The sequence below is a fragment of the Sinocyclocheilus grahami genome, unplaced genomic scaffold (assembly GCF_001515645.1).
Source record: "Sinocyclocheilus grahami isolate Dianchi unplaced genomic scaffold, SAMN03320097.WGS_v1.1 scaffold414.1, whole genome shotgun sequence".
NCBI classification, from domain to species: Eukaryota; Metazoa; Chordata; class Actinopteri; order Cypriniformes; family Cyprinidae; genus Sinocyclocheilus; species Sinocyclocheilus grahami.
In genome coordinates this window covers 85,387-98,097 of record NW_015505593.1, presented here as the reverse complement: position 1 = coordinate 98,097, position 12,711 = coordinate 85,387, and the positions used below count along the sequence as shown (strand labels likewise).

Sequence of the window (12,711 nt, the reverse complement as noted above, 5' to 3'; positions counted from 1 at the left end):
GTGCCCCATCTGCGCAACTGGAATTTAAAACTGGTTAGTGTCTTCTGCTAGTAATCAAAGCATTAAAAAAAAAAAACTATCTGAACTGATAAATAACAGATTGGAGATTAAAATAATAGCAGATTTGTCTAATTTTAAATGAATAATAAAAACTGATATAAAAATTTTTTACTTAAGCCAGAATTGTAATTTTACTATGGTAAAATAAATATTCAAACCACATGCGTTACAACCAAACCCCCTTACTTTGTGCATCGCACTCCCCAATATTATGTCACACTTCTCTAGTAAGTTTCGTCTGTGTGTGAAGACAGTAGCGCAAATCCGTGAATGAATGTTCCGAAGTGAAAAACTTCAAAGGAATAAAGTTGAATGGAATTGAATTGAATTAAAGTTGAATAAACTTCAACTTCACTGTTCAGTGCACTGATGTCAGACTCATTTTGGATAGTAAAGTTTGTTAAATTGTTAAATGCCCTTTATATCTCTGTCACCAGTTTGTGTATATTCCGTTTATGTATATACTGTATTCTATATATAGTACCAGTCAAATTTTTGGACACACGAATGGAATAGTGTCCCATTCGTTATATTATATTTACATTGCTCAATACTACAAAAACACATAAATAGAAACCTTTGAAGCTCTCCTCAGCGCAAGCACACAAATACACATTGGAGCACACCAAGCACAGGCACACTTTGGTCAGAGTTGTAATCACGGTCGCATTAAAACCTCACTGGGCCCCAGGGCTATGACTTACTGCAGGGCCCCCATCACAATAATGATATACATTATATAGCTCAAAATAGGATTTTCATCCAATCAAAATATTTGATGCACTGCAATTTCATAATTTGTTACCAATTCCAATATCACAAAATAAAAAATAAAAATACTAGCCTACATTAAAACAAACTTACTGAAGACAAGTAAACAGTCATGAATTACGATAGAACAAAGAAATTGACCTAAAAACACAAAGCACCGAATAAGAAATATTATATTGTATAAAATAAATAGACTACAAATAGACAGAATAGTCTTCACTGTATAAATTCAATATACATTATTTTACAAAAGCGATTCGGTCAAGGACAGTGAGTGATTTTATTTCTAATGTTTAATTTACATTATTGACACAAATGGCAACAGGAGCTATATTAGGCTGCTTTGGAGGAATAGTTCACCCAAAAATTTAAGTTATTTTGTTGTTGTTCTAAACCTTTATGAGTTTCCTTCTGCTGTTGAATGCAAATGTATATATTTGGAACAATACTGGTAACCAAACAGTGTCTGAACCCCCATGACTTCCATAGTATGGAGAAAAGAACACTATTGGAGTCAACAGGGACCAGAAACTTTCTGGTGGTTACGAATATTCTTCAAAATATCTTATTTTACATTGAGAAGAACAAAGAAATTCATACAGGTTCAGAACAACTTAAAACTGAGTAAATGTTTAAAAAAAAAATTAAAAATAAATTTTTTGGGTGAACTATATCCCTTTAAAATCTCATCATATAATGCCAGGATCTCATAATAGCCAGCTAGTGCACATGCTTTATCTTTAACTATTAATATTAAATTTAAGACACAAATGACTGTGTTGACGAGGAGGCATTTTGACACATAACTATGTGTATTCGAACATTTAAACACAAGGCGTGCAAAATAACTCTTTAGTTTAGTTAGGCGCTGAACGAGCAAGTGCGCTCCGCGCATATCAAAAACCGTCTTAAAGCGTGCATTTGCCAATGAATGAATTCTGTCCCACTGCTTAATGTCCCTGAACAGTTCAATTAAAAACAGTTTTAAAACCACAACGCTTAAAATGCGTTTAAATGACAAGCTTACATCATAACTCGCAAAATGAATTTCTCAACCCATAAGCGAATATAGGCCTATAGAGTTTTAATCTCTAATGGTAATGCATGGACTTTACGGAAAAACTCCACTAAATAATAGCGCTAAAAAGTGAGGGTCGTGGTGGGGCTTTGGCGATCGACGCTACCGATGTTCGTCAATCTTCTCCACAGCCAATCACAGGTGTAGCAAATCAGCTCATGGAAAATATGAATAATTAACCATAACTAGTTATAATTAACTATTCATATTTTAGATCCACTGTAGATATTTAGCTGACCACTCAGGGTCAACCGTCTTGTCAATTCTAAGAACGTTAATTTCCTGGTTAAAGGAAATAACCTTCTTACTGCACAATTCTATAAGTTTGTAACGTAAATCTGCATGATTATTGACTCCGGTTATGAGTAAACAATGAACACGTCAAGTGTGATACAAGTAAGGTTTTATTAACTACATAAACACTTAAACTAGTCTAACATACTACATAAACACATTAAGCCGGTCTAACATACACATACACACACACACGCACACATACAGTTGGTATAGGAAAGGGTTAAAGTTTAACTCAGCATAGAAAGAGGCATAAAGAATGGATTTTATGGAACACTTTGCATGTATATTCAACAGATCAAAGCCTTCAGGGATACGTCAGATTCTGAGTTCAAACACACCTTTGTAAAAAGGTGTAACTGATACTTAATGTATCAATTAATAAGACTAAGTTTGATACTTAGCGAGTCTCGGCGGTCTGAAAGAGATTCCTGATGCAAATCTTAAAGCTTCCCGTAGATCTTTGCTGAATTCGGGTCGATGAGAAGAACCAGTTTGAGTCAGTGTTACTTGATGAATGGAAAGGACTAGGCCGAAGAAAGGCCTGGCACAGATGCTTTGGTATCCTGAAGCGTTTTTCTCACATCATCTTTGCTTCTGACTGAATCACCGACTGGGGCGGGTCCCTGGAGCCGGGCCTTTAAGGTCGGAGAAGATCTCCGCCTTTCAAGATGGGCTTGTCCAATGAGCAAAATGGAATTTCCGAGCGGGAGGTGGCAATTGCTGGAGGGTTTACGACCCTTTGTTCTCTAAGCATGGTAATTTGCAAATGGACTTAAATCGAAATTATTAACGATTCTCAGGGCCCTAATATATATTGCCTATGTACCACCATATAATATACATGCTTGTTTCGATCATAAGAAGGCGAATTCATAGATACTAAACAAGGTAAGATTACATATAGTGAAAAGGGATGATCAGGAATGGGTCCCCTCACAAGCATACTAAAATAGTCTAAGAATATCAAAGACAAAATACACAATGACAATAATATACTCAATGGCCTGAAGAAATATGTGTGTTCATTCAAATAACGGTTTTTCTATGAATTAACTAGAACACAGTCATTTCTACTCTGCTTTTCCTTGGGACAAGCAGGGATTTTCCCTGCTTTACATACTTTTGGCCAATAAACCCAGTGATATCAGCGTTGGTTGCCATGCAACAAAGAAGCCTGTTCGACTTCCTGGGGTGTTACGCATTCCGGGGGGAAGGGTCCATGGGTCCTCATATGGCTTGTTAACTGAGGTTACAGAGTATTTGTCATATAAAAAGAGAATATATAGTGTGTTGGATTGGTCCAGACGCTACACAGGCCCCCTCCTTGCTCGGACCCCGGGGCTTCGACCCTGCCTAGCCCAATGGTTAATGCGGCTCTGGTTGTAATAATGCAATTAAGGTATTTACATACCTGTTTATTGCTATTAAAATCGTCATCGCATATTTTTATAAGATTATGCTTGCTACGATTACGAGCTTAATCACATTATTTTGATTAAAGTATTGCATTTACATGAGGTAAAGTTTAATCAAAATATTGCCAAAGTCCCATTATGAGGGTGCATGTAAACGTATTCAGTGTATGCCACTGTAAAGACTCCAAGTCTATCCCTCAAAGCATCATTGAGCCCTGATCTAGCAAGTAGGGGTTTAAATAGGGCTGGGCGATAATTCGATAACGATAACGATTTTCTCGATAAAACGATATGAAGAGTTCGATAAATGTGCGATATAATGTTTATGCGCCAAAAGCGGAACAAAGCTCATTTGAATCGCACCACACAGACCGTTTATCTGCTCGGATCAAAGTTCAAACTGCTGCGCAGCATAGAGCAGATGCGTTTACTCGGTCACGCAAGCATTAAGCAGCGTTGTGAGATCCAGTGTGAAGCGCTTGAATTCAGTGATGAACACGAATGACTCGATGATTTAAACTAGTTTAAAGCCAAACAGGAGAAACACTGTGTGCAACGAGTCAGAAGGCTATTCAATCTACAAATCACCATCATTTAGCATGGATTTACTGTAGTTACACTCACTGCACCATGGTATTGTGGCAGAAATTTGGGATATTCACACTGAATTTTATTAAAGGAGTAATGGTATATAATTGTAGTATGTAATTAAGCTATAGCATGTGTGCATTTATACTGAATATTATTAGACTACTGTTTTTCATACAAATAGGCTACCTAAAATCATATAGTTATATTTTTACCATGGTATTGAGGTGCTATATGTGTGGTTTTAACTGTATATCATGATTTAAATGTATGCTACTATAGGAGACCAATGCTTAATTGAAAAGAAAAAAAAATAAATAAAGGTCAGAATAAATGTAACCATATAAAATTGGGGTTGTTACAATTTTTACAGATGTTACTGATTTTGATAATGAACAAAATGTACCTCATCCTAACTCAAGCTACTATCAAATGTGCATTTCTAAGGGACAAAAAGTGATATTATTATTAATATTACCAGGCAACCCAAACCTGTTTCTTGATTTGAAACAATATCACGCATTAGAAGATGCAGAAATTAAGTTTTCTATTTAGATATTTATCTTGTCAAGGAAAATTAATGGTCTGGTTTCTACAACTTTCACTTTGGAGCAAAAATCTGGCTTTGAACTTGAAAGAAATAAAGATTTGACACTTATCGTGATAATTATCTATATCGACTGATATGAAAAAAATTATCGTGATAATTTTTTTGGCCATATCGCCCAGCCCTAGGTTTAAACCAAAAAGTAAGCCACTGCCATCAATCCTGGATGCGAACAAATAAAACACAGACATAGTGTTTGAGAATCGATAGTCAAACATAACATCACAATTCTCAAGTGTGTCAATATTTTCTTACACTCCTATACTGCATTTTTCATTCCTTTTTTTTTTTTTTTTACACATTGGTCTAAACAGACAAATCAAATGCGAAAATCATATCGAATTTATTGGTTGACCGATATATCGGCTGATATTTGGCATTTTTCAAATATCGGCATCGGCCGATAAGTTTTTCTGTTTGGCCACTGCGTTTGTGGAAAGACTTTTATTTTGACAGCGCAGAGAACGGCAGTGCCTGAACACACAGTGCTCACATTCTCTCTCTTGTTCGCTGTCGTCGTTAACCATTCTGTCCACGGACAGAAGTCTGTCTAATAATCAGATAGAACTGTTAAACAAATGAATTAAAATGTATACAAAAAAAGTATTATAACGATTGCTTTTATATTGTTAGTAATAGAAAGGCAAACATTATAATACTTTCTCGTTTGCTGTCAGCATTCAGCAAATACGCATTTACATCATTTAAAACAAACAAATCTTTGAATGACTGATGAACATCTAATTTCAAAAACCTTGCAAACTTAGTCGAATCCAGCTGTGAGATCTTATGAAGTGTGCATTTGTATCCTGCACGATCAAGTGTACTCTGCATGACGGTCGGTCCGTGCGAACTGAATACAGACAGGAGGACAGTTCATCTTCATTGAGATGCGCAATCGACAAACTTTAAACTCGTTATTTCAAATTATGCTGCACTTAATGCTTTTGCCCAATATCATATTCATGTAATTTTCACTGTGTGCTGTATGTAAAATGAGTGTTACCTTGGCTTTATTTGAAAAAATGTGATTCCCAATGCACACAAACTTCCCAGAATACTGAGTGCCCTGTTGGTTACAGTGTTTACTTCTTTTAATTATATTTTTATTAAATATCTGTTATTTGTGAAAAATACTTTGTCATTTAAAGTATAAGCATGTTTATTTTACACATTTATTTTTTTATCCATTTTCAAATTATTTCAAATTTCTTAAATATTAAATAAAATTATATCGACTTTATATCGGCCACCCTGCTTTCCAAGATATCCGCATCGGTTGTCAAAAAAACAATATCAGTCAACCACTAATCAAATTTTCATGTTGAACATTTGTGTTGGTGTGGCCAGACTTTTATAACCATCTACAACATATTACAGAATAAAAACCATAGCCATTGTCATAATTAATCTACAGTAGATCATATGCAGACACTTGGCATAAATTCACGGAATTAAGTGATTGATTTCAGCCATATCGCGATTCCTGTTTTTCCATTCCCAAATTTACGACCTCTTAAAATGATAATTAAGACTTTTGTTAAACTATTTAAGATATTTAAGACTTTTAAAGCCTTAAATTAAAAAAAAATAATAATAATTTTATCAAACTGAGTTTAAGAGTTTAAGGATATTTTCTAACAATTTAAGTCTTTACTATCACTTTTTAGCAATTTAACACATCCTTGCGGAATAAAAGAAAATGTATATTCCACAATATTAGTTTTTTTCTGTATTTTTGATCAAATAAGTGCAGCCTTCATGAACATAAGAAGCATTAAAAATTTTACAGATCCCAAACTTTTTTAACTTTTATTTATTTATTTATATATATATATATATATATACACACACACACACACACACACACACACACACACATCTACATATAGACATCTATGAATCTCTTTACAGTCTAGCTTATTGTACGGAGCTTTTGACTGCTAGTGTGTATCAATAACTATAACAAGAAATAGCATTACAGCATTATAGTTATTATCAATCTGGACTAAGTTAAACGTGTCCACAGAAACATTTCCTCATAATACAATTCACAACACTCTATTTATTTATTTTTTTAATAAAATAATAATAATAATAAATCAACACATTCTAACTATAAAAGTAACTTATATAGATCAGTGATTCTAATATGTAGATAGTAAACGTCACACAGACAGATCCTAATTTCGTAAGAACTATATGTATTATCTGTATAATGGATGTAATGTACTACAATTTAAATTATTATTTAAAATGTCGTTCAAGCCTAAGTACAGCACTGTAACGTTATATCAACAATTAAAAAATAAACAGCAGAATAGCCCGTTTAATCATAAAGCTTAGAGCTGCCCACCGCGAGAGATCACGTTTGAGTTCTAAACACGTCAGGTAAACATGTTTGAAATCGTATGTGTAAACTGCGATAAGAGGAAAAAATAGAAGTAAATAGAAGGTAATAAAAGTAAACACCTACCTCAAGGGCTCTCTGTGGATCCTCGTCTATGAAACTGTCAGAGAAACGCCTGCAATGAAATTATATATAAACATACATACATACACATATACATACATAAATATATACAAAAAAAGAACGCTTTTTATTAAAGAGGCCTTAAATTACCCACCCGCTGGTTGCCATGGGTCCGCTCTCCGTACTTTCCCTCTGAAGCTCTAGAAAGTTCTGAAGGAAAGAGTAACGCTAAAGGAAGTAAACATGTAGGCCTGTCAATCCCGCGCTACTTCCGGAATGAAGAACTATGGGAAAAGACCTGACAAAATACACTGCGCACAAGAATTCGTGGTGAAAACAGATTTTTTTTTTCTTTGTTTAATTGTTAAATTTTTTACAATATAGTACAGTTAGTATAGTGAAACATTGGAGGGTGTAAAAAGCATGGAGGACCCTGGCTAGCTGTAGAGCCTTTTTGTTTATTTATTTTGTTTATTTATTTATTAACTAACTGTACTATATTGTAAAAAAAATAAACAATTAAACAAAGAAAAAAATCTGTTTTCACCACGAATTCTATTATCTAAAATATATTATCTATTATGCTCTTTTACAAAGTCTTGATTTTGTTTTGGGGGTGTACTAGAACAGGCTCTCATACTAGGTTTTTCGAAAAACACATTATTTTTCACATATTTTACATTATTACAACACCTCTTTCCCCAGTCTGGCATGAACGGCTCGAATAGTTCCTGTATCAAATTAAGGGCCGCCTTCTGAAAAACGAAATGTGCTGTGGTTTGTTAGCTGGGCCAGTGTGTGTTGAGATTGGCAGCACTCGGCGCCTGGTCGGGAAATGTCATGCCCTTTACCATAGCCTTTTTTTCCTTTTTTTTATTGTACATGTTGAATAATTAACAATTAAAAGTATAACGAAATGTTACAAACATGGTGTTCACATTTTCTGAAAGAAAAAAAAAAAAGAAAAGGAAAAAATGACGAGGGTATATCAATAATCAAAATAGAAAAGAGTAGTTTAGTTCTTTGAGCATATCCATAGTTCTGGTTGCTTTATGATTTGAAAGACCTTGAAGAGTTTCAAAATAAATTCTCAAGTCAACTTTGAAGTGGGAGATACTGGGCTTCCTTTCTGACCATTTACATTTGTGTATATAAAACTTAAGAAGATTTAGCATAAAAATTAGGGGTGCTCCGATCAGGATTTTTGAGGTCAATCACAGAAAGCAATATCTGCCAATACGATCAGAGAAACCGATATTTTTAAAGCCTTCTTTTCATCATGTAGAATAGTGACAATCCAATCAAGATTTTTAAACATTTATTCATGGCCTGAATTTCATTTTTTTAAATGAATTCCTCTCTTAGGTGACTCTTGTGAGGGGGGATTTTTTTTTAATTTGAGGGGTGGAGGGGGGCTTTTTTTTAACATTTTTTAAATATATATATATATATATTCATCTCACGCAATGCAAATTGTAATTTGTCACGTAAAAGCCTATAGCTAACTAAAGGTTCTTTATTTTTTTTTCTAAAATGTGTAAAAACTATTATCTTTATTATGTAAATCTAATTCTATAATAAAGTGTTACAAAAATTGTGATGCTTACGCAAATTGATGCTATTGGAAAGCGCGTGCGTAGTGTACTGTTGCTATGGTTACCTCCATCCAGCAAAAACGTCTAGGGGCATGTTCAAGGCTCAAACGGTGTGCACTGTTTTGCTACGGTTTCCGGTTTGAACGACATGTTTCCTGGAAACGGTGTGCAACGCAACGGGGTTTGAGATGCGTTTTCTCTTGTTTGGTGGGTGTGTCAAACATGTCAGCCCAATCAGCAGCAACATGTATATAAACCACATGGTAGTAAAGAGGCAGCTCACACAATGTAATTTACATCCAAATAAATTCGCAAGAGCAAGTATATTGTTTGCAGATGTTTATTTACATTAAAGGCAAAATAACTGAAATAATAAGGGCACAAGTATAGATCTGGAACTTCTTTAAGTCTGTCTAAATACAGTATCATTTAGTAATTGCAATGTCTTCTGGTCCATATCCTTTCCTTAGGAAGGTGTGCTAAATACTGATTAATGTAACATAAAAATACTATACATATTTATATATTTTGCTATTATATTATGTAGTGATACTTTCATAAACGTTTCTATACTTCTCTGATTATATCATGGTAAATATTACAATATCATAGCACAACAACAGCAATCAGCAATAATGATAAGCCTAATGCTCACAATAAAAATAATATTGGAGCTAAGAAGTGGATTATCCTTCACCTGAAATGTTTGTCTTTTCATCCTGAAATGCGAGGCAAATGTTGGATCACAATAATTAGGAACCACAGTTTCCACAAATCCCTTCATTTGATTGGGATGTTCTCTTTTATTCTGGAGGTCAAGGGCAATTGCTGTACCATCGAGCATATTTTTCAGTATTAAACACGTATTTATACCGATTTCATCAGGCTCCGAAAATTCTTCAAAAAGAACACAAAGAATGGCCTTCTCAGCAGCCATAGTGGCAACTCTTGCGTCATCAGAAAAGGGTGTTCAACGCACCACCGTTTCTGTTTAAAAAATGTTTTGCACTGTTTATGTCGGGGCTGAACGCAGCCCAGGTTCACACATACTCCGTTTTCAGCGTGTATGCACTCCATGTGTGGTACTTGAACTGACTTGAACTGACTGTGCTTTCACACAGGAGTCTGCAACTGATCCGTGGCTGTTTACTACAAACACGATCTCAACATTGTTACTTAAAATGCTTTTTCAGCATTGTGATTCTTTTTTTACACAGTACAGTAATACAATCTTTCATAGACGTGTTTAAACACAATAAATATAAGAAACACACAATTCAATGCTTTTTACTTTGGCATTTACTTCTAGATTTATATATTAAGTTGCTCAAGCAAGTGGCAAAACATTTAAACTACTTTTCTTACATTATCATAAACATTCTAAATTAAAACTTATCTCTTACATAAACATTCAGCTCTACTGCCTTTTCTTTTGCATTGAAATCTTTATTACAAGCAATCCTGCAGTTCATAAAGAACTTTGTTTCCCACCTCTATGTGCCATCTATTATTGCCATGTTTATTTAAAAGTGCTATTTTCCTTTAAACCTTGCCAAAAAGCCATAGCCTATGTGTTGACTGTGAAACACAGTAGACTTTAAATGCAATTAGGGTGTAATTACTAAATTTTTGTGTCAATCCACTTTCATATTTACCGCAAAAAAATCCACTGTTACTTTAATTCAGTGCTTGCAGCACAGCAAAAATAGACTCTGTGTGGAAACTATAGCTGTGTCCCAAAGTTAAGTGTGCACACTTCGAAGGCCAGGCCTCCAAAGTGCACGAAGGACCCTCCGAAGTGCGTGAGATGCTCTGCCTTCGCAGGATTTCCTAATTCCGCCACCAGGTGTTTCCGATTACCGTTTTGTCGCATAGCAACGGTACTAGAGGAGAGCTGAGGAGAGGACAATCCTGTCAGGATAGGTGGAGCCAGAATGGCTCATTTTTGTTTTTATGTTTTATGTCATAATGGAGGAGACCGTGATGTACCTCAGGCTTAGCCAGGGCCCTGCACAGACATTTTGGAAAAAATGGGGCACTAGGGGTGTGGGTGCTTGTTAATACAAATGATCCAGTTGTTACAAATATACAATTAAAAGAGAAGACAACACACTCTGTAATAATTTCAGACTTTATCGTAGATGTTTTTTTATAAGAATGGGCTCTCCCTCACTCTCTGAGTCTGCTTCTGCCTCATCTTCAATGGAAGTAGGGGAGAGTGGGATAAGTTGAGCCAGTGGGTAAGTTGACCCACCCCCATTTCTTGGCAACAGTACACTTTTACTGTCATGTGACCATGTATTTTGGAACCACCCATCATTTCTGCCAGACTGTGAAAAGGAGAAGCACATGGGGGGAATGGAAGGTACCCATTTACTTTAAAAACTGTTTTTGGCTTGTCAAAGTAAAATTTGTGACAGTTTCATTACAAACAGATGTAATGGTTGTTACATCAAAGCAAATGTATCCAGGTCTAAAAATATTTATGATACATATAGGTGATTTAGCAACATATAAAACCATGCTAATAATTTAGCTAAATATTAGCCTGAACTGGTAAGATACAGTAGCTATTTTATTTTCAAAACGGCAGCTATGGGGCAAAGTGAGCCAAATGTTGTGGGGTAAATTGAGTCAGCATTTTAACTTACCTCACCATAAGGCACTGTAGTTAAGTTAAATCTCTGAATTATAAACTGGTGTTTTAATGTGATATTACTGGTTTAGTTTATCATATATACATATTATTTGTAGTTTATTTGATAGGAACAGTGTACCAAATCCTTCTCTGATAAGAACCAGAAAATGCTTTATCACATTATAATCAGATATACTGTATATTTCCACCTGTAGTCACTAATTGTAACAGAAGAGGTCTGACGCAACAGGTTAGTATATATATATATATATATATATATAAATAAATAAATAAGATAAGTTTATTGGGTCACAGAAAGTACTGGGGTAGGGTTCAGCAGATGTGATGGTGAGGGAATAGTTCGAAGGATATGATGAGTGGGGTAATCCGGGTCTTTGGCTTTACAGGAGCTGCATGCAGGCAGGAGGAGCACACACCTCAGCGATTCGGGAACTAGGAGGAACACAGGAGGTAAGTAATGCAGGAAATGTTCAAAGGGAAGTAGTAGCAAAGTCACTGAGTCCTCTACGTGTATATGAGACCAGACAGTGAGGGTGTCTGAGGTGTGTGCTTTTATGCAGGCTGGTAATGAGGTGCTTCCCAGTCCACGAGGTATTCCAGCTGACCACCACGGCGCCGGGACCGTAGAATTTCCTTCACTTTGTAGATGGATCCTTCATCCAGGATCAAGGGAAGAGGGGCTTCCTCCATCTGGCCAGGCTCTGTGGGGAGAGAGACAGGTTCATGTTGAGGTTTCAGCAGTGATACGTGGAATGTGGGATGAATTCTGTACTGTGAGGGGAGTTGGAGTTTGTAGGTGACCGGGTTGACTTGTTCCAGGATGATGAAAGGGCCAACAAATCTGGGACTGAGCTTTTTACAGGGCAGGCGCAGTCTGATGTCTGAGTTGACAGCCATACTTTCTGACCTGGTTGATAGGTAGGTGTTTCAGTTCTTCGAAGGTCCGCGGTTGTCTTCTGCCTGCGCAATACCCATTGGAGATGGTGGTGAGCAGCGTCCCAGACCCTCTCGCTTTCCCGGAAACAGTAATCCACCGCCGGAACATCAGAAGGCTCCCCGGACCAGGGGAACAGTGGAGGCTGGAACCCGAGCACGCACTGGAAGGGAGTGAGACCAGTAGAAGGCTGTCGTAGGGAATTCTGGGCGTACTCAGCCCAGCCCAGGAACT

General features: G+C 36.0%; 1 protein-coding gene across 2 annotated transcripts in view; it reads right to left on the bottom strand.

Moving 5' to 3' along the window:
- The window catches only part of sugt1 (SGT1 homolog, MIS12 kinetochore complex assembly cochaperone), an 83,456-nt gene extending 75,890 nt beyond the window's left edge, over positions 1-7,566 (bottom strand). Inside the window, exons 1-2 of one of the 2 annotated variants that reach the window (XM_016232590.1) lie at positions 7,444-7,566; positions 7,293-7,341 (exon numbers count right to left, since the gene is read on the bottom strand). In XM_016232590.1, the coding sequence (XP_016088076.1) occupies positions 7,293-7,341; positions 7,444-7,457 (63 nt within the window). In that variant the 5' untranslated portion in view covers positions 7,458-7,566. The remainder of the gene's footprint in view (positions 1-7,292; positions 7,342-7,443) is intronic. The other variant, XM_016232591.1, reaches the window with a different exon arrangement.
- Positions 7,567-12,711: the final 5,145 nt, after the last annotated feature.